General features: G+C 35.8%; 2 protein-coding genes across 2 annotated transcripts; one reads left to right on the top strand and one right to left on the bottom strand.

Annotated features, from left to right (window-relative positions):
* Positions 1-826: 826 nt before the first annotated feature.
* On the bottom strand, positions 827-5,278 carry si:dkeyp-73b11.8 (BPTI/Kunitz domain-containing protein). Its single transcript, XM_044123755.1, has 6 exons — positions 5,178-5,278; positions 4,002-4,193; positions 3,377-3,553; positions 3,242-3,286; positions 3,010-3,088; positions 827-2,121 (listed from the first exon to the last, which is right to left on the bottom strand). Exons 1-6 carry the CDS (start codon positions 5,242-5,244, stop codon positions 2,043-2,045), a joined length of 639 nt encoding a protein of 212 aa, XP_043979690.1. The 5' UTR covers positions 5,245-5,278; the 3' UTR covers positions 827-2,042.
* Positions 5,279-12,536: 7,258 nt separating this feature from the next.
* Positions 12,537-24,233, top strand: ca12 (carbonic anhydrase XII). Its single transcript, XM_044123754.1, has 9 exons — positions 12,537-12,694; positions 12,922-12,942; positions 16,823-17,002; positions 17,915-18,057; positions 20,388-20,483; positions 20,564-20,627; positions 21,012-21,169; positions 21,271-21,397; positions 23,079-24,233. Exons 1-9 carry the CDS (start codon positions 12,631-12,633, stop codon positions 23,723-23,725), a joined length of 1,500 nt encoding a protein of 499 aa, XP_043979689.1. The 5' UTR covers positions 12,537-12,630; the 3' UTR covers positions 23,726-24,233.
* Positions 24,234-26,027: the final 1,794 nt, after the last annotated feature.

The raw sequence follows: 26,027 nt of genomic DNA, 5'->3' as shown, positions 1-26,027 counted from the left end.
TTTAAATTAAATTTAGCTAATTTTCGCAAAAGCTTCCTTTCCGAAAATACATGCCACTCCGTTGTGACATAAAATCGACCCTTCGCTCCCATCTTTATAATGTTTTTAAAAATCAATTTTTCTAACTTATGTTATTTGTCGAAACACTCTTCGAAGTTACACCAGGTAGTATTGGTCAGAAGGGCCAATAGCACTATTAATTGTTGCTTTAGTCAGACTACCCCAGAGCAGCTGCTTGCAATCCAGCAGCTTGCCATCATCAGAATGTGAATGTGTGCATGAATGGGAAGAACTAATTTCATTGTAATGCGTTAAGGGTCCTGAAAAGCAGTAGGTAAATATGCCATTTAATGTCACAGGTGACTTATATGAAACTGTGTTGTGTTTTTTTTTTTTTTTTTTTACATATTTGTTAAAACTGCCAATACACCACAGCAGAGAGAGGTAACGTGAAAAAAATCAACCCCCTCTGGGTCCCTCCAGTGGTCTGCAGAAATACAGCGCCCCTGGGTTAGAAACAACCAATCAGAGCCAAACTCAAAAGCTGACCTATCAGAGGGTTTGTGGAAGGAACCCGGAAAGGTTTGACCCAAATAATAGTTAAAAAGACAAATATCCCTGACACTGACCAAATGTATGCAAACTTCTGAATTCAAAGAAAGTGGCACAAAACATTTCCTAAAAATGTTCTTGCTAAGTTTTTCTAACATTTAACAAATGTAAATAATTTTGGTAATTGTAACGAACCTAAAACTACAGATGTTTGGTCAGATTTAAGTTCAAGACAGTGAGAAAGAAATTATGTGTGTATCTTTTTATTCATTATATTTGGTTTCAATTCTGACTGTTTGAGGCCATATGGCTCCAACAGCCTAAAAGCTGATGGGTAAAAACCTGATGTGACACTGACTCATTAAAATTTCTGTTATGTTCTACAGCTCTAACACAACTTCAACCCCAAAGAAGTATTATGTCTTAAAAAGCTGTTTTATTCCTTGGTGTGCTCCCCCTGAAATAAACATAGGTTTTGAAAATGTTCATAATAAACTAGATTAAGTGATGAAAAACTGTCTAAGTAAGTGCCCAATTTTAGAATGAACATTTCAGAACATTACACCAAAAAATTCACAATACCATTTACCTTCTTCTGGTCATAATGTCATGGCTAATAAGTGCATTGCAGAACTTTGTTGCTTTGTATTTTAATAGTCACAAAAGAAGATTTTCAACAATAATGCTGAAGAAACTGATAAAAACACAAACATAAAAATTAAATTTATTGAAGATTAAAACTTTACCTTATTAAACCCCACTACAATGTAAAAAGTATATAAAGCACCCAAAAATATCCAGAATGGATTTTGGTAAATAAAACAGAATATTGATTTGAACAAAATAATAATGACATTTGTTGAATGTTCACAGTTATAGACTTCAAAATGGAGAGCTAAACTGGGTTCTCATCCAGACGTTGTGGTGGAACATACAGCACATTCTGCAAAATCACAATGCATTTTTATATCCAAACACCTGCAAACATATGATTAAAATGTAGTATTTTAGAGAATGTTGTCCTTATCTATGGAGTTGCTTTTATTTCTATGTTTCACAGTTGTTAACTGTAAAAGGGCTTTATTTTATCTTAAAAAGTAAGATTTTTAAAGAACATTATTTTTTTTGAATAAGTAGGTGATTTTTGATTATTTACTTGTGATTTTAAACTTACAAATATTTTAATTTGATTGCATTTTAAATCTCTAGATTCATAAGTTGAAAACATTGGTTAAATCTATGAAAAGTAAAAAAAACAAAAAAAAAAAAAAACAAATCTCTTAGCATGAAACCTAAATTAAATAGCGCTAATTTCTAAAAAAATAAACACACAAAAAAAAAAAAAAAAAAAAAACACTCTGCTTCTTTTTAATGGAAGTGTAGTTCTCAGGGACAGAAAAATTATGCATTTGGTTTTAGGACACAAAACTTAGTTCTTAATGGCAACCAGGTGAAAAAAAGGTGTTTTTTTTTGGAGAAGAGGAGCATTCCTATGTCATTTCTATCCCACTCCCCTGAAGAGGTGTGTCGGTTTGGGCCTCCTTGGCTTTCTTCTTTTGGTGTTTTTTCCTACAAAAGTGCAATAAATGATGAAATACATGCAAAAAATTTGACTTTTTCAAATTTTTTCATACCACAAACATTAATATATTTTGCAATTTTCTAAATTAGTAACAGAAGCACATCATTATGAAAAGGAAGGAAAATTACATATGATGTTATATTTATTATATTTATATAAATAAATGTGAAAAGGCACAATATGGATATCTAGTCCCTTTTGAATAAGTGTTCTGAATCAATCCTTTCTGCAGAAATTAACAATTTTACCCACTCCTCTATGTGAAATAGCTCAAGCTCAGTCAAAATTAGACAGTGTCCATGCACAAGAATGTTCAATTATTGCTGCAGATTCTCATATTAAGGCCATCCGTGTTAGCTGTACCATATGTTAAGGTTTTCCCCTCACTGCACAGTAGACCTCCACTTGCATCTCAAGTTTTTTGCAGAATTGGTGTATATTTAAATAAATCCTTCTAAACATGTTCCTTTTCCCTAACAAATATATTTCCACATCATGATACTGCTACCACTATGCATCAAAGTGGGGATGCTAAGTCAGGGGGAATGTGCAATTTTGTTTTCCCACAACACAAGATGTGCTTCTTGATCTTTACAGGTCCCCTCTGTTTACACCTATGTTAAATAAACACAGGTGGATTCACACTGATTAATCATGAGGACTTCTTTGGGCACTTCGGTACAAAGAGAGTTTTAGAGGTATCAAATTAATTAGGACTGATAGAAAACCACACCTCACTTTTCAGATTTGATTTTGAAAAGAAATAATTTGAAAACGTATTATTTTACTTTCAATTCTCAAGTATGCCATACTTTATGTCAGTCCATCAGAAAAAGTACCAGAATATGAAAGAGGAGAACAAAAATCAGACTTACTTTGACTTCACCACAAGGAGAATCACAGTTAATAAGACAGCAAAAATGATAATGGAAAGCAGAACCGCAAAGATGATGGCTGTTGGAAAAAGCAGCTGTTAAACTAGTGTGTAAAATGTAAATTATTGAAAATATTGGTAGAATCTCCAACTTGGCAATCAATAAGAATTTCAACAAAGGCAAACAAGCATTTATTCAGTCACTGAATACATTTGTCCCCGTCTCCACTTACTAATAGGAGTGTCCGGTTCATCCTCCTCAGGCTCATCCCCTTCATCTAAGAACCAGATGGATCAACATTAGCATGTTGTTAAAAATTAAAGAAAAAAAAACACAAATAAACAACTTGAGATAGTTATTAGCTCACCATGAATGCCAACACAGGTTCTATTGCAGCTGTCGAAGTCAAAGAATCTGTTTCCATTTCCAAAGCATCCACTCCAAAGGAACTTTTTGCATTTGTCATAAATGGAGTCGTAGTAGTATCTGACGAGGTAACTATTACACCCTCCAGTCGCATATCTAAAGTGACAAGCTTCAGTTTCTGTGAACAGAAAATACAGTTAATTTCAAGATAATCAGTCAATCTGTCTGCCTGTCTGTCTGTCCAATGTGTGTCTTTCTGTCTTAGATTTTCACCACTTGGTGGCGCATAAATGCTACAAATTGTAGAGAACAGTGGGATTACATTTAAAAATCTCCCCAAATCTTTTCTGTTAACAGAAAAATATATGTTATCCTGTGTGGAATATTGTTGAGGAGCATTTCTTTTGTCTTTCCCATTCAAAAAGGCTTGGTTTTTTTGTCATGGTTCTTTAGGCCATTAAACTGTTATCAGTGAATTCTTACTCCAAAGTCCACCAACGGCATGAAGGATGTTCAGCAGTTATATTTGCCATATATTTACAGCTGAGAAGTGATAAAAATAAAAGGAATTTTTTTAATCAAGTTATTTTTATTTTGCTTATATAAAAAAAAAAAAATCTTCTCACCGTCCATTGGGTACAACATCTCTGAATTGAATGAACAGTTTCTCAAGCACTCTCTTTCACTTCGGAAACGGTTGGCGTTTCCTCCCTGGCCTTGGTAGAAGAAAGGCAAGCACTTGTCTTCTTCATGTTTGTAATACACAAAAAACGTGAAAGTTGAGCCATGACCTGCATCACTGGGCAGTTTGCAGAATTCTGTTGAATGACAAAAACATAAGTTTAAGGATAAATTTATTTTCAAAACAGCCAAGTCCTTTTTTTCAGAATAATGCATGCTTAGACAGGACCTTTGTGTAAATCTATAACTAATGTTTAACTAACATGATCACCAGAGTCCCACTCCCTGTTTTACAACAGCAATAAAAAGTGTCATTTATTTTTCAGCCATGTTGCTCTTTATGGTCTTCACAGAAAAGAAGTGTGTTTCAAGCAGTTCTTTTTACAAAAGTAAGTTTAATTTGGGCAATGTATCTATGTAATTGACGCTCTTACTTTAACCAAAATGAAAATCGATGCTTAAATTCTGAAAAATGGAGACAAATTGGGTTCTAATTCTAACCTGTATCTTTTAATGAAGATATAGGTTAGTTTCAGCTCAGCTTAGATTCAGGAACAGGAGTAAGGTGATTTGTGTGTAAAGGTTTTGAATTACAGCAGTAGGAAACGTCTGGTCAGCTTAACACAAGCAGGAGATATATATATATATAACATTTTCAGCAAAATAAACAATCATAAAATACTATAATTTGAGGTTTAAGTCATAACATGAACATGACACAAAGGTACAATGATAATGTAGTAATAGATGTTTAAAGGGTAATGTTTAGTTTTTACCTGTAAAATCAACAGATTTTTGCTGAACTGACTTGTTTTGTCCTGTTAGTCCATGTCTACAGTTTCAGTTGTCCCATGTGTCAGAAAAAATAACACCCAAGTCGCAAGGTGAAATCGTACCTCAGATTACATTGTCGTTGAAAGTAACTCATTCAACTCAAGCAAACAACATAAATCAGACTGAATTCAGAAACCAGTTCCATACTCTTGCAAAAACACATACGCCCATGTGCTGGTCTAGATTATAGAAAGCTAGCTTCAACTCTACGACATGTATTCCTAATTATCTTTAAATTAACTTTCATTTTAAGAAAAAAAAATTAAAAAGAAAAAATACAGCCATACCTTGTTTTTGTGAGTTGCTGGTGTGAAGTGCTGACAAAACAATTCCTAAAAACAGAAGTTTCTTCATTTTGCTGCTTGTCTTTGTGCTGTCTTTCCTGGAGTGACTGAGGGATATAAACTACAATGGGAGTGGGTGCTCATTATTGACCTTTGGACATGTATTTCCCTAATGATAACTCTGTCAATCGAAACTGAAGTTAATGGGAACACTAGAGAGTTCCTCTCTGTAACAGTTGTACTGTCATAAAAAAAGTTTGTAGATTGTGATATTGGAGCGTAGATAGACATGGTAAGATTCATATCGTAATAAATGTGAACTGAGGCCTTATGTCAGCTCAAATATGATGTTTATGCATTTCTCAGGATGAACATGGAATAAAAAAGATCTACCCATCCTGAATTTTTGTACTTTTTGAATTTAGCAACTCACACAGAACTTTTGAATTGTCCTTAATTACTGCAAAGAAGGAAATAACATTGGTACCAATATTTTGTGGCTAAGTATTCAGAAAGCAAGTAAGTACCAGTTACAAAATATAGTTATTAGTGTGTATGTCTACAGCACTGGTATTGACATCCACTATACCTTATGAAATATTCAGCTTTTAATGATCATCTTGGCCCGAATGGAACATCCCATAACTTCTGAAAAATTCTGCTAAAAACATTGCACTTTTTCACAGCTAAGTTCTTCCATGTACTTACAGCTAGAAAAACAATTCAAACTTTAAAAAGTAGTCATATTCATTAACTACTTGTTTATTTCAGCTTTTAAATATCTTCTAGAGATTTAATAAAGTCCCTCTTTAAGTTTTACTTGAGTTAGAAAAGATTAGAAGAAGAGCACCTCTTTGATTTTTGAATTAGTAATTTATGACTTTCTGTTTCTCTTTGGCATAAATTACAATATTAAAAGTTGTGTGACATGTCATGTTCACTTGCCTTTTCTAATCTTATCCTGTAGGAGAGAAGTTGGAGCCAGTCAGTCAGCTCAGCACAAGTAGGAGATGGTAAATGATATTTCTAGCTTAGTATACACAGTTGTAAATACTATTTTTGGTAACTCCCCAAAACAGTTCTTGTTAGTCCTTAACTAAAGAGTAGTGCAGATCACCACAAAATGACATGAAATGGGTAAACTAGTTTATATATATATAAAAGAGTTGCATACCTGGCATTACTGAGCGACTGATGTGACATATTGTCAGAACAATTGCCAAACACACAAGACTCTTCATCTTGCTTTTTCTGCTGTACTTCAAGGACAAATACTTTTTTTGACCAACCACCATTTGATTTTTTGTTTCACTCTACGTCAGTGTGATAAAATAAATAGGATCCACAGGATTCAAAAGCATATTGCATATATTTGTTGATTTTTTTTGTTTCTCATCTTTCTAAAATATGCAAGTAAAAGAAATTCAATTCCTGCTGCAGAATGTAATGGTGTCTTAAGGGGACAGTAATAAAACAATGCACAGGCTTTCAGCGCAGCAACTTTTTGTTTTGTTTTGTTTTGTTTTTGGTTTTGTGGAATGTGTTCTTTCTACATCTGAACTTAGCTGGTGTGAAGAAGTGTTAGCTTCTAGTATCCTTTTATGGTTTGACAGACAGTGAAAGGTGACATGATGAAGAATATTGTACATTCAAGCTCCTTGTCCTTGATTTATCCCAATTTTCAAGACTGAATCACACAGGGTTGCAATGTGGGCTTTTAGCTAGGAAAGAGATGAAAAGAAATAAAAGAACAGACTTTACCAACTGTGGTGAGAAAGATACTGAATAAACAATAAATCCACAAATCAAAATCTTATTTAAGTACATTACAAAAGATAAATATATCACATACACAAAGATAGCAGAGACTGGCTTTGACAAGCAAAATCAAAACCTCAGAAAACACAAAATCATTAAGAGCAATAACAAATAAAGACAAATTAAAAAATGTTCAGATGTGCATACATCTGATATTTTGCATAAGTATTAATTTCCCTTCATTTTTTTTTAACAATTTTTTGTTGCATTAACACCTCAAAGTGCAAAGCATATTATTTAGATTTCATGTGACTAATGCAAAAGGAGTGCTACACTGTAAAATGTAAAAGTAAAGTGTACTCAAAAAGAAAAGTGACCTGAACTCATTCCAGCCTAGTCTGTTGACTATACTAACTTAAACTTAGCAAAGACAACTTTCTACTGAGGCAAGTAATCAAACTCATCAGCAGCAAGTAAACCGAACTTGGAGTTATGAGTGAGCAAAACGCATCTGCATAACCAGCAAAAAACTCGGCATCATTCGGCAGCTCTCGTTGAACGCACATGCGCATTGGACACTGACGAGTGACGACGTGTTTGAAAGAAGCTCCAAACTGTCAACAATACGGCGGTTGCTGCAGCTAAGTTTTGTAAGTCCCACTGTTTTTTAGCAAACTTATATTCGTTATCTCGGCCGTATAATTCATCCGTAAGTCCAGGTTTTGAGGTTAACTTTATGTGTAATGATTTAGCGATGCCTGGGACTAACGTTAGTCGAAAATATCATGTTTATTTAGTGGCAACAAGATGGAGCGGCAGTGCAAAAACGCTGTCCGGGGCGCAAAACAAAAAAAGGAAAAGGGATAAGGATAAAGATGTTGGCGGGTTAAAAAAGCCGCTGTACTGTTATAGAAGGCTTATGATGAGTAGACTGCCATAGGTAGGGCAGCTGTAAACTGTAGGAGAAGCTGCCGTGATGAAGAAGTGTAGGGTCACCAGATTTGGGTTTCTGAAAAGGAGGACACTTCTTTTTTTGTTGGCGGGGGGGGGTAGAATCGGCGGACACACATGCGCCAACGGGGGGTGGAGATGGGGGAGACGGGGGGTGGGGGATAGAACCAGGTAGCACAGAAATCGGTAGCACATGTGTGTACATGTGCTACCGATTTCTTTGCCATACAAAGAAACCTGGAATGGAGTAGTGGAACGGAGTGGCAATGTAATCACAATGCACTGTAAGCTATGTACAGTAATGTGTTTTGAGGCAGTTGACCAAAATCCCTAACGATTTTTAAATTCCCCCCGGACATTTTTTTAGGTCTGAAAAGTAGGACATGTCCGGGAAAAAGAGGACGTCTGGTCACCCTAAAGAAGTGTTATGTTGATATGTAATTGTGGTGTTGCTTCTATTGTTGTTAGGACTGCGAAGACCCAGACGTGTCTCACACCCCCATTGGGATCCTGACCATCATTCCTGAGGACAGGCAGGCCTCCACTGACTCACTGCACCTCCAGTCTTCAAGTACTGCCATCATTTTGGAAGGAAGTCTTGTCATGAATGATCTTGGGAATCTTCCACATGCCATGTGCTTGCTCTTTGGACTTATTTATTCTCTGAATTTGGAGTACCCTCAACAACTGAAGTACACCTTTGACTTCATCCAAAGGGTGCTTCTGTCACTTGGACATAAATCCCTAAAACCAAAAATACAATCACTCAAAATCTTCTGATGCAATGAGTGAATGTGATGTGACATTATGGATCAACGTTGATACCTTTACCCTTATTGGAAAAGTGATTTTTATTTCTTGTTTGATTCTTTTTTGTTGGAGAGAGCATCATTGCACTTGCAGACTACTAAATGGTTTTATGTTAATGAGGAGAAACATTACTTCACTTCACTACTTCACTATTTACTTTATCAATGTTATGATAAATGTTGGGCTCTAGTATTGAGAATTGAGTTTTTGTTTCACACCAGTCAACAAAGACATTTAAGCAGGGATTCTCAAAGTTTTAAAGACTGAGGGCCATTTGAAGGATTCAATATTAGTTTGAAGGCTACCCTAGAAAAAAAGTTGTCATTTTTTTTCCCTAAAAAAAAGTCTATGGAAAACTTTGTTTCCAGGTTATTGTGTATGTAACCACACTTGAGAACCTTGTATTTAAGGTAAACTTGTTTAATTATTAAACATTTTTTTTCCATTCAAACTGTTGTCTGTTGGCTCTTCGTTCCAATAACTTAACACTTTTGGTTCATCTTACTTGAACATATCAAGGCAATCGGTTTCCTGATATTTTGCAAGTAATGTGAACTCTTAAACGTGTAAACATAACTTATTTTTATGAGTACTGCTTAATTGACATAACTCACAATTTGAAGTAGTCATAATTGACATTTTATAGTCAACTTTACTAATGATTTTGAGTTAACGGCACTCAAGTTTACTGCCATTGCATGAGTTGTCTGAATGAATATTTTACAGTTAACCCAATTAATGATTTTGAGTTAACGGTACTCAGGTTTACTGCCTTTATCTGAGTGGTCTAAACATAGTTATTTTTAGCAATAACACCTTAAAATGAATTAGCTACTTTACTTGAAGATTTTGAGGCAATCGGTTTCCTAACTTTTTTTAAGTAAAGTGAACTTATTACTTTTTACAGTGTATAAAGTTGTTGGAAAGGGATTTGTGGTTTTTAAAACGTTCTTCTAAATAACAATTTAGAAAGTGAAGGTAACGTTTATATAAACCCTCCTGATTCAATACATTGTATAGCTACGTTTTTGCTGTAGTTACAATCCTTTGGCGTATAATTCTATACCAACTTATTTAATTTCCCTTTGGGATCAATAAAGTAGTTTTGAATTAAGCTTTTCACGTCTGAAGACTGAAGTCTTTGTTCATTTATCCAAAAACTGCTCAAGTTTAGTCAGGTTGGCAAGCATATGCGACCATCGGTTTCCAAGTCTTGCCTTGCAATTTATTCAAAACTAACATCTCACTCTGCCTCTGTTCTCCAAAAGAGATTTGTTAGTTTAAATCAGATAATATTTGACACATTAATATTATCAGTGAAGATAGTTGTTGACAAATGAATGTTCAGAAAATAGCACAATCTATTCTCAGATCAATGTGAATGAATGAATGATCAATGTGAATGACCCCAAAGTGATTTACACCACATTTAGTCATTCACATGCTGATGGTGGTGAGCTACATTGTAGCCATAATTGCACAAGGGAAGACTGACATAAGCAATGCTGCCATGTGCTTGTGCCACCGGGCCTTCTGAACACCACCAGCAGGCAAGGTGGGTGAAGTGTCTTTCCCAAGGACATAACAATTTAGAAAGAGTTGTGGTTCAAACTGGTAATACACAGGTTACAGAACAAACTCCTATAACTGTTGCCACTTAATATTTTAGTAATGTAAGAGATAAAGCTGTCTTACCAGTCGTGGTGTGTCCAGAAACCGTGGAAAGACAGAGAAGACATTTGCTGCTTTCTTTTCATCATTGACCATTGAATGACGGTAATGGAAGGTAGCCTTCATCTTCATAGACAGTGTCATCATCAGCAGAGTGTTTCAAAACAGCAATAGCTGCTTCCACTTCCTCACCGAAATATTAAAACCACATTTTTTACTGTGTAGCCATCAGTGTTGGCATAGTTACTTTGAAAAAGTAACTTTAATCGGACTACTGATTACTCCTTGAAAAAGTAACTTAGTTATATTACTGACTACTTGATTTGGAAAGTAACTAAGTTACACTAAAAGTAACTTTTTAGTTACTTTCAGCAGCTGCTAACAACAACGCTCCGCCTCCTGTGAAAATCACATTGAGCTTTGCCAAAACTTAATTGTCAGCTATTTTATAATGGTAACATCAACAATGTGTCTCCACTGATAAGGTTGAACTGAAGAGGAGATTGTATAAAAAACAGTACAAAAAAATAAAAAACGTGAGTAATTTGTGTGGTCCACTGTTGTCTGGAAAACTCAAAGAAGGATTTTAAAGCCCCCCCCCCCCCCCCTAAATGCCCCCAGCCTGCAGGTTCTGCGTTACGGCCCTGCGTTTGGTGTCACAGCGCACAGAGCTCCTCTTGCAGCTCCACAACTCAGATGGCTGCACAGATTTGTGACACTTATCGTAATATTAATAATTATAGTGGCGTAATCTTGCCATTATAATTATTGGCAACAACGGACACGTTTATTCGTGGCTGTTTTCACGTTTATTGCGCTGTTCGTATTGGTCTCGTTGTTTGCCGTTTTCTGGAGCGCAACGCGAAGCTCGACGTCATTCCTTAACTTGACATTAACAAAGACACAGCGGGACGGATCATCGGGGAAATGATGGACAGGGAGAGACTGAGTAAAACTACCTTAATGACGGACAAATTCTGGGATTTATTATGAGTCTCTGCTTATTTCCAAACCCAAATGAGCAACTTCACGTTCAAAAACGAGCCCAAAAAGGCGCAACCCGCCACTCATTAAATCTGCAAGCGACTTAAAAAAAATGAAGCCCAAAGCCGCTTGTAATAATCGGACTTGGCGACAGAAACTGAAAATAGTTCCAGTTTTTCCACCAACAAAATCTTCCTCCATTGTTTACATTTCTGTCGCATAGAGACGTCGGTCACTCGACAAAACGAGTAGAGGAAATACGATTACGGTAAATAACAAAAGAAGATAGTAACGCACAGTGATTTTGATAAGTAACTGTAGTCTGACTACTCGATTTGAAATAGCAACGCGTTATATTACTCGTTACTGAAAAAAGCGGTCCGACGTCAGTAACGCGTTACAAATTAACGCGTTACTGACATCACTGGTAGCCATGCACCAGATGTCAAAATGTTGATTCTAATATCTTCGTTATATTTTTTTGGCCGAATTCAGCTCTACATAACCATTATGCTCTACTTTAATGTTAATTTATGACATAAGATGTGTAGTTTTAACAAGACAAAAATGTGAAGAAGTTCAAAGAATAGGCTATAATTACAAGGTACAATTCATGATCCTTCTTGCAGCAAAATGTAAGCAAGGTTGTTACTGAATGTCACTTTATGCTTGAATGACTTAATCAAAACCAACATCGTAAAAGTCCCAATAATCCAACAGAGTTAATAAATTTTGTCCAAATGTCTAGACAACCACAAGTCTAGACATTACTTTTTTTTATCATAAAATGGAAAGTGTCACAGAATGCATCATCGTGTACGATATTTATTTACTGTATGAATATTTATTCATGCAATCTGTATTCAATCGCTGTACAGAGAACGAATTAATAATCTGCAAGAAAATGTTGCAGTCGAAAAGAGAAGCATTTCAGTATACTTTATTATTTATAAATAATAAAGCTGGAATAAAAACTTTAATTCTCTGAATGTGAACATGTGGCTGGACGTAATAACACCAAGAGATTGCTGCAGTGTGGAGCGCTCACACTTCACCTGACAGGACTCAGAGCGCCGCGCTCAGCGTTACTGTTGCGCTACTTCAGATTTAGAATGAGGTGGAGACCTAAATGAGCCGCTGCATGGCTGTCACCCTCCAGTGCCCTAGACGACTCTTACCGCCGAGTTTGTTGATGCTCTGACGTCAGTTTGTGTCAACAGCATGGGTATAAGAGAGACGAGTGCTCCAAGGTCCCGGAGCTGTTTATTGAGAGGAGGTCAAGATGCGCATTTTGAGTTTCATCGCCAGCGTGCTCCTGCTGCTGACTTCCCTCAGCTTCCTTCACGGTAAGGTCTAGGCTACAAAAAAAAAAAAAAAAAGAAAAAAAAAGAGCATTTCCAGTGTACTTAGTACACATAGATACATCTGCTTCACGAATGAGATAACATATGGTTGCTTTTTTCTGTCAAACAGTGGTTATTATTGACATTCCTATCAGTTATCAGTATTAAAAGTTACCACTTCTAAGTATTTTTAACAACAATTTTATTCATTTATTTTCTGTCCATTTCAGGTGCTGAATGGACGTATAGTGGTAAGCCTGTAATTTATTATAACTTTTTTTTTACAATAAATTGCATGAACACCACATGCTGTATATAGTGTTTTTATATAAAAATGAGACATTTTAGTAACTATTTATTTTTAGTCTACATCCAAAATGAATTATGTATTGCTTTATTCTAAACTGGTAATGACCCACCAAGTCCCTAATTTCTTGAAAATGGAATAAAGATAGGCGTAAATATGTAGTCCATCCCCTATCTTTTGGAGAAATACATGACTATTATTAATTTTCTTTCTACTTGGTTCTACATTCAATTTTAAAACAAATTTGTCCAAAATATTTTCTTATTCATATTATTTTTGGAAGTGAATTTCAACATAAGATAAATAAGATTATCAGAAGTCTATAACTCTGTGAGCAAAGAAATAATATTAAACATATTTTTGATTCTGTGCATTGAAGACACAAAGTGTTAAAATGTAAATAAAATAGCTTTAACTTTTGCAATGTTTTTTGTCTTAAGCATGAAGACGATTGAATTGAGTATCAGAATATGGTTTTATTTGACATTTGAAAAGGGTGTTTCTGTTTTTGTTAAATGACAAGACACCACTGGAAGTGTTAAATGCAAGTGTCATATGGTAAGAAAAATACAACCTTCTGTGGTCCTCCGGCACTGGGCAAGACAACTACCTCACTGTCGTCACTTCGTGTTATTGTAGGGTCCTTTTACAAACTCTGCATTCACAACATTGTATTAGCGGTTGACTTGCCTTTGTGTCATGCCTTAAGGTCTGAGAACTTCTTGACCCATGACGCTCTGTTACATAAACTGTGGTCACGTCATGACCTTGTCTCCATATCACTGCATATAAACAATCTTTTGCAATCAGGGAGTGGGTTTTACAGAAAACCAAGTTATAAGCATCCAAATCCTTCAATGAATACAGTTTTGCTCAATGAGTCAAATCATTTCTTTTTTGAGGCAAAATGTAAGTTTTAATTTATGCTTAAAAGACATTACAGAAACCATTTTTAGCAAACACTTTATTTTATATTTTACATGGTTTTTATTAAAATAAAAAATTAAAAAATTAAATAAATTCAAATAAAGTTTTAAAAATGTCTGGTAACATCTGATGGAACTAGTTAATTAAACCACATTAACCAGTTAAAAAAAAAATCTCACATTTTCAGACTACATTTCATCTGCACTTCACATCCAGAGCCCTGAGAGGCTTTTTGTCATGGTAGTCGAGTCATTTGTTAAGGCTGGTAGGACTTTCTGTTGACATGTCCCCTGCTGAGTCATGCAATTTATTCCAACTTCAACACGTCACCCTCTAGCAGAGGACAAACAGTAAATTTTAATTTGTGACATTAATTGTGGCTGTTCGGAATAGATTACTCCAAAAAATTTTCTAACCCTTTAAATTTATGGTTCCTTCTGCACAGAGAAGACTGTATTTAGGAAATCACTCACAAGCACATATGTTCAAGCAGGCACTGCCAAAAGACCATCAGAATGAGCAGAAGGACAGTCTGTCTCAAATTAAAGCACAAATGAGGTGAAGAGTGAATAATTATAGACATAAGTCTGCTTTTTTTCACTTAGTGTTGGTGGATTTTCCTCAGTTGAACTTTGGGCATTGCACGAAACTCTTTGGCATTCATGATGCAATTGATGCACATTTAGCTGAATGTCTCTTAGGCAGCAGCTTCTTGCTGCGTCATTCATTATTAATCATGGCTGACTGGCATCTGCTCAATGGTAAAATATCAAATTAATTCCTGATGGGCAATGATTTAGTGCCAAACATTCAGCGGGGGTGTATATGTTCAGTGCTTTTCATATATCACTAATCAAATTCATCCCAAACTGTCGTCTTTTGTCATGATTGGTGCTTTAACTTGAATAGCTATAGAATAATAATAATAAAAAAAACCTTAGCCTTTATTTTGAAGGCCAATGTTACTGTAACTAATTTATTTTGCAGACACATCGCAAAGAGACATGACCATGCAGTTGAGGTCACTTTGTAAAAGTGCAAGACTAGAAAAATGTGGTTATGTTTGGCATCTTGTGGTGAATGGAAACCACTTATTAGATGAAGACAGAGTTGTCCCCTGTGTTTCAGTACTTAATAGAACCACCATTTACTGCAATTACAGCTTCAGGTCTGTTGGGATATGTCTACCAGCTTTGTACAGCTATTAGCTTTTGCTTCCAAAGAGCTCAAACTTCATCAACATGAATGGAAAGCATCTGAACAGCAGCTGCCTGAGAACCATTATCTTGAGAATATGTGTTGATTTAAATAATTTCAGTGTAGCTCTGGCTAAATGTTTCCTTCTTCAAGGTGAACGTCTACCTCTGCCTTAACCTTTTTGCAGCCAATAAAAGGTTTTCTTCCAGGATTGCCTTGTATTTGGCTGCATCGGGATTCCCATCAAATTTGACCACTTTTACTGTTTGTGCAGAAGAAAAATGCAACGCAATTGTGTGTCACGATGGGAATGGTACTGAAGGTGATGGTGATTTTTTATTTTTATTTTTTTACCACTCAGTCTGCAAAGGAGCAGCTGTAACGGGAATGTGTTGAGTAAATGGTGGGTTGCCAGTTCAAAACCCTGCTCTGTCTGTCTTAGTAGTTGTCTTCTTGAGCAACACACTTCACCTACCTTGGCTGCTGGTGGTGCATGGCAGCCTTGGCTATAAACCACCACACTATGTGAATGTGTGTATATGACTGAATGTAAAGCACTTCAGAGTCCTTTTGACTAGATAAAGCACTATACAAGTGCAGCCTATTTATCATTTATTTATCATACAGCCCTAAAATTTCCATTCTGTGCTCTCTACACAGCTTGTAGAAAACGGCAAACAGAGCTGATTTAGGCTTTCATTCATCAATAGCTCTTGAATAGTTCTTAAATTCCAGTTTTGTGGCATAGGACAACACATTCACAGTCTTGCACCTAAGCTGTAGATCTCTGTAGCTCTTCCAGAGAAACCATAGGCCTCTTTGATGCATCTGTGATTAATGTGCTCATCACCTGGTCAGTCAGTTTGAGGATTTTTTTGGAGCTCAACATTTTTTAACCTATAACCTGTTTTAAACTTCTCCACATCTTTATCTCTGCTCTATCTTATTTTATTTTTATGGTGATGTTTCTTTACTAATGTTCTCCTCCAAATCTCTGAGGTCTTCATAAAGCTGCACAATTCATTCCTGTGTGATTTCTTCTTAAAAACACACAATGCTGATTTTTATAGAAAGAAAAGGAAACCATGCATCATTTTATTTCATTACAACTATGTTTTTACTTCAAATTCATTTGAGCATGGACAAGACATAAAACAATGTTATAATTAATAGAAACCATCGTCCTGTCTGCAGGCTCTCCAGCCAAAGCCTAATTTGCAGGTCCAGGCCACAGTCGGTGTTCTAGGACTTAAACCCATCCATTACTTTGTTTTGGTCTGTCAGATAACATCCTAATAAAGTACGCTGAAGGTTATGTAATGTGGCAAAAGATGAAAAAGTTCAAGGTACTCTTGTAAATCATGCACACACCAGCACAGTTGTTCTAGACAAACATCTCTAACATCTATGGGAACTTTCAATGGTTTATGAAACCGTGAGCATTAAACATACCGTAATGTCCTTATCTTGATTTACACAAAGCCTTTTCTCCCCACACAACTGACATATTTAAACTGAAAATGTGTTAAAAACATACAAAAACTGATAAGAGGAATTAAAGTCACAGTGAAAATATCACATGGAATATAAAGCTTACTAACGGTCCTTTAAATATATGCAGATATGTGCTTTTTTTTGTCATGTGTGATTTGCCAGCTGAAGATGAATACCTTCAAAATGTCTTACTGGTGTCGTTACAGGACCAACAGGACAGGATTACTGGAGCAACAAATACCCTTACTGTGCTGGTCCTTTCCAGTCTCCAATAGACATTACGTCAGACCTACTGAGGTTCAGTCCCACTTTACGTCCAATTGAGGTGCGAAACTACAAACTGTCATCAAAGGAACAACTCACTCTTAGAAACAATGGGCACTCTTGTAAGTATAAATCTGCAGACAGCACCAGAAAGTAGGTGACAGGAACAACTTTGAATGAAGATAGACAAATATTTTTGTTTGGTTTGAGATGCAGAATCTCTTTAAATCAAAGTGATTAAGTAAACAAGGTATTCATTAGACATGGCCACATAAAAATGTGGAGAGCTAATTTCTGGGTTAACACAAAGAAAACGAAGGGAGCATCATCCTTCCAAATCTGCCATGGCAATTTTCTGTAATCACTGTCTTATTATCTGAGCTGTCATTTTGTCCACAGAAAGAACTCCACATGCCAAGAAAATTCATGCCAAGGGTGTTCCTCAGCCATGACTTTTATTTTAGACCACAGAAATTGCATCAGTTTTATGTGCGGTCTGCTAGACACTCATTCTAGGCACTGCTAGACAATCATTCTTGTGTGGTGCATTAGGCAGGTTTTTGTCAGTCTGGTTCAATAGATGTTTGACACAATCCATCAGGAATTTCATTGGGAATTTCAGTGACAGTTGTGCTTAACATGCATACAATGTCTCCTGGGTTACAGTGATGATTCAACATGAGAAATCTTTGTAAGTGTACTTTTTTTAAAAACAGGTGACAGAATGCAAAGAGCAGACAAATGCTTATGTTTGCATATGTGATGGACCTTCACACCACAAGCTGAGTGGCATGCTGGTGTGACGTGTGTTTGAAAAGAGCTGACGAGGGTTTTTCATGCGTAAGCAGTCATGACACACGCGTGAACATGTTGAATCACTCCAACATTAACTGTGTTTGATGCAGCCTCTTGACTTTGGGGTCTCAGAGCAGGGCTGTCCTGAACTCCTTACGTTAGATGAGGTTAAAATTAACACTTTCTGATTGTTGTAAATCAAAAGTGAATCTTTGTTGTTGATTTCAATTGATTCGCAGTGCGACTATCTTTGCCCCCGACGATGTACGTCTCCGGCTTGCCAAATCAATTCACTGCAGCCCAGCTGCATCTCCACTGGGGCTCCTCCAATTGGCCTACAGGATCTGAACACTTGGTGGACAGCAGGCAGTTTGCAGCAGAGGTAAATTGACCACATTTCCTCTTTCTCAGTGTTCATTAACAAGATAGAATATAAAAAATCTAAATTCTGCTAATCTACTTACAGTTCCAATAAGGTTCATGTAAATGTCCTATTAATGTCATTCTTTTAATTAAATCAACTTGATGGAATTTTAATAACAAAAATCAGTTGTGGATGTTTGAATTTAGTGCAAATTTTATCTAATTTACACAAGGAATTAATTCCTCACACAAGCTACGTACACATATACTCCTATAATTATTTACTCCAGTCTCTCGCAGTTGGTTTTGCCTTGAATACGCTATTTTTTTCTTTTTTTAACTTTTTTGTAGCCAACCCGTTTCAGGTATAATTCAGGGAGGATATTTGACATCTCCTCTTAGCAGAAGTGGTAGAGCTCAATGGACAGTGGAGTGAGAAAGTGTTTTCCCTCTTATAGATTTATTCTGATTTTTGCTTTGTCATTCCAATTGGATGGTTAGGAATATGAAACAAAATTTACTGTTGTATAAAGGCAACCTGAGTAGATACATAAAGCAGTTTTCAAATTATTTTATTCACTAAGGAAAATAAAGACTGCGTAATCCAACAAGGCCATTACATTTCTTGATTATGGCATTAACCACTACAAGGGGTGTACAATCTTTTTCTTTGCTGAATAGAGTCCCTTCAACTTAAAAAAAAATGCAAATCTTAGAATGTATATGACTTTCATTTGTAGCGTTTACATGTCCAACAGAGAAATAGTTTATAAATTTGTAACAAAATGTAAGTATTAGCTACAGTTATAAGGAGATCTCAAACAGAAGAGGGATAACTAAGACATGTCAGTGTAAATAAAACATACATAATGTTCACATAAATGACCCTCATTATTTGCTACTTGAGATGACAACATCTCTCTCCTGATTTGATGCTTCATGACAAAAATGAAGTGCTTTTGATTGGCACTGACATCAGAGATGATGACACAATATATTGTTGATGCAGCTCATTCTGAAGAAACGCTGTTTTGCATTTGTTGCAGTTTCTTGACACAGTAAGATTCATATATTGTGGTCCATTGCGTCTTTTGCTCTAAAACTGGATAGAAATCCACTTACAGCCTGAGCAGAATTTCAAGGGCTTAACACAGAAGACAATTATATGTTGCAGTTTACAACTGGAAATGAGATGACCTGATAGTACAGTTTAAATGATGAAGAACAGACAATTTTATTTAAAGTTTTTTCATTTGATTCAAAGTGGGTGGATACTGTCACACCTGGGTGCATTTTATTTTACTGTGCCTCTCTTACAGCAACCACATCTAAGGTGCTGAGGTTTGACTTTAGCTTAATGACATATATCTCCTTGAAGACTCTCCAAGCTTCAGGACCACAATTCCATGATGAGAGGTCCTTTTTATGGGATGAAATGAGGAGAAATGAATCATTTCCCAGAAACAGTGAAAATGCATATGTTAGTCTGCATACACATTATCATTAAATTTGCCCTCAATGACAAGCTTGACTTTGTGTTCAAACTGTCAGGAAATCATTACAACAATAACTTCTGTCTGACTGGCATTTGCTTATGCTCCATATTAGAATGGGATATACATTTTCATTCTCACTACCACAAAAAATATTTTCTAGTTGCATTCCTGGTTGATTTGGTTGACTAAACACTAGTGTCAAGTGCAAAATCTATTCTCTTTTGTGAGTCTTAAACAGAACCGTTCCAAAGCATAAACAAATTAAGCACCTGCTTAGGGCCTTCAGACCTTCAAATCTCTAATTTTAACATTTGCTTAATAAAATGAGCACGTTAATAAACATTTAATGATTTCACAACAGATAAAGTAAAATATTTTAAATTGCTTAACATCTAAAATTAAGATTTGAAAGAAATTGGCAAGCTTACTTTGTAAAAGTGTGAATAATAATCTTCATAGTCTGATTGTTGTGTTATAATAGATACAGTCTGATGCTATGAGTCTTTGTATTTGAGCTCGATTTGTTCACAAATACGCCTCTGCAAATAACCAATTATCAGCGACTGCTTTTAAGCCTGGCCAATTAAACTTGGCTGCCTCTTGCAGATTCAACATAATCTGTAATAAAAGGCAATTGGTAGCGGTGATGTTCTTAATAGAAACAGGGGCCCGTAATCTTTGCCTACTAAAGTATATATTTACAATGAAAAAGCTTTTTTAAATTGCACTTTGCATAAATTAAGCATGAAGATCCTCTATATAGTAAAATGTGACAACACATACTTCTCTGTCTTGTTTTGTCGCTTCTATTGAAAATGTTGACATTTTCTTTTATTATCTTTTTTTCCCCCAGCTACATATAGTACATTACAATTCGGACAAGTACCCTGACATTAACACTGCTATAGACAAATCTGATGGTTTGGCGGTGCTGGGTGTCCTCATTAAGGTGAGACTTTGTGGATCCTTTTAAAGTGAAGAAGATTTTTATTTGTAGAGTTTAATCATCTAATGACTCTTTCTCCGTAGATTGGAGATTTCAATCCTGGCTATGAACAGATTCTGAGGTTTATCAATGGCGCCAAATACAAAGGTGAGGAATCAATTACTTTTTTAAAAAAAAAGAAACAAGATTAATGATTTTTCTAGCCTTTAATATTGTTTAATATTAATATTAATATTACACATTAACTAATTTAACAATATCAGAATCCTATATCGATAAAATGTTTCATATTGTAAGGTACATCTAGCTGTACGTTTATCCTGAATGGAAGTGGTTGACAATGCCAACTTTCTTTGCAAAAAGAAAAATCACAAAACAAGCATAAACAGTAACATAAATAACAAGACAAAAAAGGTAAAAAAGGCTAATTTCATCCCAAGCATATTGTCTTCATTACATGCTAGACCATGAGAGATTGTCATGCAAAAATAAACCAAATTTTACTTAATATCTGTTCTTTTTTGTTCACAGATTTCGAAGTGCAGGTACCTGGTTTTAATATTAGAGAACTGCTCCCTGCTAGTATGGATGAATATTACCGATATGATGGGTCACTGACGACTCCTCCATGTTTTCCAAGCGTGCTTTGGACAGTTTTTCGAAATCATGTCACCATTTCTCACCAACAGGTACTTTCACAGTTAATGTCTTTTTTTAAAGATATATTTTAGAAGTGTTATTGCTACAGGTTCATAACTTTTACGTTTGACCCATTTCTTTTTTTTCTAAGTATCTGGCTCTAGCAACGTCCCTAATTGCTTCCAGTGTCCAGAAACCAGAGGTTATCCCACTGAATAGCAACTTCAGGAAGCCACAGCCCATCAACAGCCGTGTTGTCCTGGTCTCTTTCAAGGAAGGTTAATATGAGCTTTCATAGGTTTTGCTTAAAGGAAGAGAAAAAAACACATCTTACTGCTTTTAAAATGGCTTAAAAACTGCTTTTGAATGTGTTTTACGCTCTGACTTTGGGTCATGTGGCATTACTTGCTTGTGGCTGTGTTTTGTGCAAGCAATATTACCTATTACTTATGCTTTTAATGAAGGCAGCCTATGTCTTGCTATTGACATTTGAAAAAGCCATCAGTGGCACTCTGAGAAACATCTATGTGGTTGCCTGCACTGTAAAATCAAATTAGTTCACCTTACTTAAAAAGATTTATTCAAACTCATTGCCTCAAAAAGTGTAAGGAAAGTAAGCTTAAATTAGTAAGAAAACACCATTTATTTTACGCAAGCAGCACTAAATCAAGTAGTACAACTAAAAAAAAAACAAACAAATAATTTATTTGTCATGCATTAACTAAATTTATTAAATTTGTGAGTATTGCTTGATATAAATTTTAGTCCCCATTATAATGACTAAATACCTGCAACTTACTACTTTCTTGTTCATGTTCACTTAAATAAACCAAATTTCTTGAATGAGTCCTTGACCTTCCTCTCTCCCATTTCGTTTTACTAAGATTTTATTCACGCTAGCGGCCTGTAATTGAGAGAGAAAAGACAGGAAAGTGGATAATGAGAGAGAGGGAAGTAACATGGCAAAGGTCATCAGGTCGGGATTCGAGCCTATAAGAGCCACGTCGAGGACTAAGGCCTACATACATGGGTTGTGCTTTACGACTGCGCCACAGCAGCACTCCGCTCTCCCGCTTCACAGAATTATTAATTACATCAAATATTTGAAATACATAATACAAAAATATATTCTGTCTGATAAAATAGGCAGTAAATAAAGACGAATTCAATCTCACTCTCAATCAGTCTTATTTGCAGTGTGTCAGATTTGGAATCCTCTCCCCCCCAAACTCCCTCAAAAAACTTTAAGTTAGTTGACTGTGGTGATCACAGGGCGACACACAGCAGTAGTCCTGTATTTGACAAGCACAGACTGTTATTGTTGACAAGCACAGACAGTTAGCATAGTGCTGACAACCCATCTGAAGCTAAAATTATACATAAAGACTTGTTCTGATGTTGTGCTATGAGAATGCGACCCTATTCATGGAAAGGCCAGGCTTAGTCTCTCTTCATGAGTCAGATGAGATAAATTACTGGCTCCAGAACAAAAGAAAAACTCAACTTTGATGAATGTAGTATTGAGTCAAAGCACAATTACCAAAAATGTGCTTCTTCTAAATTAATACAGGTCAAGTAGAATGAGTTGCAGACTTTTCCACCACAAATTCCTAGTAACTTACTAAAAGTGACAGTTAATAGCAAATTTCAATTGAATACCATGTTTGCATTTACAGTGTGGTTTACCACATTTTATGGTAATTGGCTTCATATTGTGGGGCATGTATGTGCATGTTTTTCTCATTTTCGGTGTTTCTCTCTCAGCAGACCTTTTTGTGGCAGTTTTGCTAGCACTTTTTAAAAGCCTTTGCTAGCAACATTCCTGCGAAGCATTTAGGAACTGACGGCCCTCACTCTTCTCTGAGCTGTTGCATGGCAGAATTGAAAAGGCAAGATCATTGCGAGGAATACCCAATATTCTGGGATGTGTTAATAATACTGGCTCTGTGTCTGATGCAGGCAGAGGACTGCATGGTATTCTTACAGTTTCACCTCCATTCATGAGGAAGCGAGTTGTTCAGCAGCTGCTGGCTGGCGACCTTGCAGACTTGGCAGATGAAGGATTGTATCAGCTCCTACCGAGTGGTTCACAGGCAGTCCCAGCTGGCAAGAAAAAAGATCCCATGAGCCGGCAGAGTGTGACACTGGCCAAACCAAAACACCAAACTAAGAATCCATCTCTTTGGAAGAAGAGTCAGACCAACTGCTATGTGGGAAAGCTGGGAATGGCTGAAAACACGCTTTGCTACACTTCACTGGAGCAGAGCATTTCCCATCAGCTCAAACAGTCCCAAGTGGGGAATGAGTTGGTTGAAGCTCTCAAAGACACAATTTACCCAGAGCTCAACCTCAAGAGCTATCTAGACTGCAAGTCAGATTTAGCCCTCCCTACCATTAGACGCATTCTCTGCAGACGTCCAACGGATGAGGCTTTGGAATTGGATCGCTCCCTGACAAAAGCTTCGATGAATCATAAGACTTCAGTGGCAACTAAACATGAAGGGTCAAGGACAAAGCATGGTGGCCTTTCCTCTGCTGATCCACAGAAACCTCTCAGGCAGTACCATCCACATCCTTGGCTTTTGCCAATGGAGTGGGAAGACTAGAGAGATTCCAGACATAGCTCACAAAGTCAGTTTTGTAGCTGACAACAATGAAAGACTCTTTTTGATCCTTTCTTTTCTCCAAACCTGCCTTCACATGATGTATTTAATAATTGTTAATTATGCACTCTCAGATATGTACGTGGTTATATGCAAATTAACTCTGGACTATAATATATTAGTAAATTATGTCATTTTGTTGCTTTTAGACGTGGTTTACAGCATATTTCTGGCTGACTTTTGGATCATCGATAGCTCCTCAAAGTAGATGAGGACATATTTTACATAAGATATGTTGAGAAATTGTGAAGCTGAAATATTTCTCCAGTTTAATGACTTTGCAGTTATCTTCGTAAAGATGGTTTATAGAGGTGTAGTCTTCTTTGGGTTCTCTAACATTTTTTGTGACTTTTGGAAGCAAAGCAGTAAAAAGGGCTTGGAGTAAAATGCTACTATAAAATCAATAAAATCAAAATGCTACTCTCAATAAAAGCACCTTATTTGAATGAAACATGACAGATTTGTGCCCTTATTTCACACTTTATCTCTAAATCAGAAGAATTTATATTTTAAAAAACCTGATATTTTAAAAAGCAAAATGAACACAATCTGAGTTTAGAAAGCAAGATATATTTTGTGCCCAAATAATCAAACAAATGTTGCCACATATAGACTCCATCGTAAATCCCTTTTATAGTTATGAAATATCTTGCTCAAGATACAGTGCCTTAAAAAAATTATTTTTTAACTTTCCCAAATTTTGTCATGTTAACATGCAGTGAGATGTATCCATGTGTAGTAAAGCTTGAGCAGCAGGTTGTGCAGCAACATTTTTTGTCTTATACAAACACATAAATATGACACCTTAATGGTTATAAATGATATTATTTAAAAACTTTTCTGTGATATTTATGTTATTCTGTTATTTTGTATTTTACCATTGCTTCTTTTCTCTTTCTTTCTGGCACTCAGATGACTCTTTTTGGATAAACACTGGTATGTTGATTTTATATGTTTTGGTTTTAAAATAATGTTTTGAATGAAATATCCTATTTATTGTAACAAGCAGAAAATCCTATACTTGTAACACATTAGTTATAGTGTAGATTGTAAATACACCATGAAAGACAAAACGTATCCCTGACCCCATCAATGCAGTAATTGTCCATGTTTACTTGTAGACAGAAAGTAAACACATAAAGAATAATCTATAACACCATGGTTTACACAAACCACTCTGCTTCCTCTCTACTCTGCAGGTTTACTGGTTCCCATATTGGTGAGCTGTTCCATTCTGGGAGTTGTTCTTATTGTCGCATTAATATGCTGCCGGTTAAGGCAGAAACGGTAAGTCCAGGGAAAAAACAAAAACTATGTATACCTGCAAAGGTAACATTTTTTTATGTTCACTTAAAAACAATTACAAACATGAGCCTTTGCAAAGTAGTTCTGAACTGGTGTATCTTGAACTCTGAAGAAATCTGCAGATCTAAATTTAACAGCAAAGAGCTGAGTCACATGGACCGCGGATAAAAACAGCTTATAAAATATAGGACTGAAGAGTACTTCAATAAAATAGGTAATTTATCAACAAATAAGCAGTTTAAAGTGTTTGTGTCTTCACAAAGTGGACTTTTTAACAATAATCTGTGATACTAGTCCCACAACAGTGAGATGCCACATAAATAAGAGGGACAACATTTGTAATTGTGGGGATGGTCATTGAACCATGTTTGCATTTAGTAATAATGTGAAGTTTCAGGATATTACATTTTTATCTTTCTCACAGGTCAAAATACACCTGTTCAAGCTGGCTATTTTTAACTATTTAACTTTTTTTCTTCTCTCTAAGGTAACCTTAGATTTTAGAAATCCGCCCTCAAATAAAATGTATTTTTTAATTATTGTTGTTGTTTATAACAACAACAAAAAACATTTAAAAGAAAAGTTTCAGAACAACAAAAATATGACCAGAATACGTAATTTTGTAGTATGTAGATTGCTTGCAGTGGAAGTTAAGAGTGCATGAAATTAGTTTTTTTCTGTTTTTCAAAGACGAAAAACCATGATGCTAAAAATGTTTCTAGTTTAACTGAAAAAAACAAACATTGTAGAAACTTTGACTAGGTTTGAGGCAGCAGAAGTTAAGATTTAAAGGGGTGAGGAGGAATAATGTATTTTCCAGGCACATACTGCCATTTTATAGCAGAGTCAACAGGTTTTCCACTTTCCCAGTGTATTATAAGCCAGGCGAGACACCAGGCGTTACTTACCCCCCCACCATGCTCTGTGTCATTTGTTTATT

The sequence above is a fragment of the Gambusia affinis genome, linkage group LG08 (genome assembly GCF_019740435.1).
Source record: "Gambusia affinis linkage group LG08, SWU_Gaff_1.0, whole genome shotgun sequence".
NCBI classification, from domain to species: domain Eukaryota; kingdom Metazoa; phylum Chordata; class Actinopteri; order Cyprinodontiformes; family Poeciliidae; genus Gambusia; species Gambusia affinis.
This window is presented reverse-complemented; position numbering and strand designations above follow the sequence as displayed.

What these genes read in the sequence shown, in the direction of transcription:
- si:dkeyp-73b11.8 (XM_044123755.1), bottom strand. Translation starts at nt 5,244, where the DNA reads ATGAAGAAACTTCTGTTTTTAGGAATTGTTTTGTCAGCACTTCACACC. An exon ending in GATGTTGTACCCAATGGACG is followed by an intron (nt 3,554 to 4,001) that starts GTGAGAAGATTT and finishes TTCTGTTCACAG; the next exon opens with AAACTGAAGCTTGTCACTTT. An exon ending in AACCTGTGTTGGCATTCATG is followed by an intron (nt 3,287 to 3,376) that starts GTGAGCTAATAA and finishes TCTGGTTCTTAG; the next exon opens with ATGAAGGGGATGAGCCTGAG.
- ca12 (XM_044123754.1), top strand. Translation starts at nt 12,631, where the DNA reads ATGCGCATTTTGAGTTTCATCGCCAGCGTGCTCCTGCTGCTGACTTCC. An exon ending in CAATGGCGCCAAATACAAAG is followed by an intron (nt 20,628 to 21,011) that starts GTGAGGAATCAA and finishes TTTTGTTCACAG; the next exon opens with ATTTCGAAGTGCAGGTACCT. An exon ending in CCTGGTCTCTTTCAAGGAAG is followed by an intron (nt 21,398 to 23,078) that starts GTTAATATGAGC and finishes TGTCTGATGCAG; the next exon opens with GCAGAGGACTGCATGGTATT.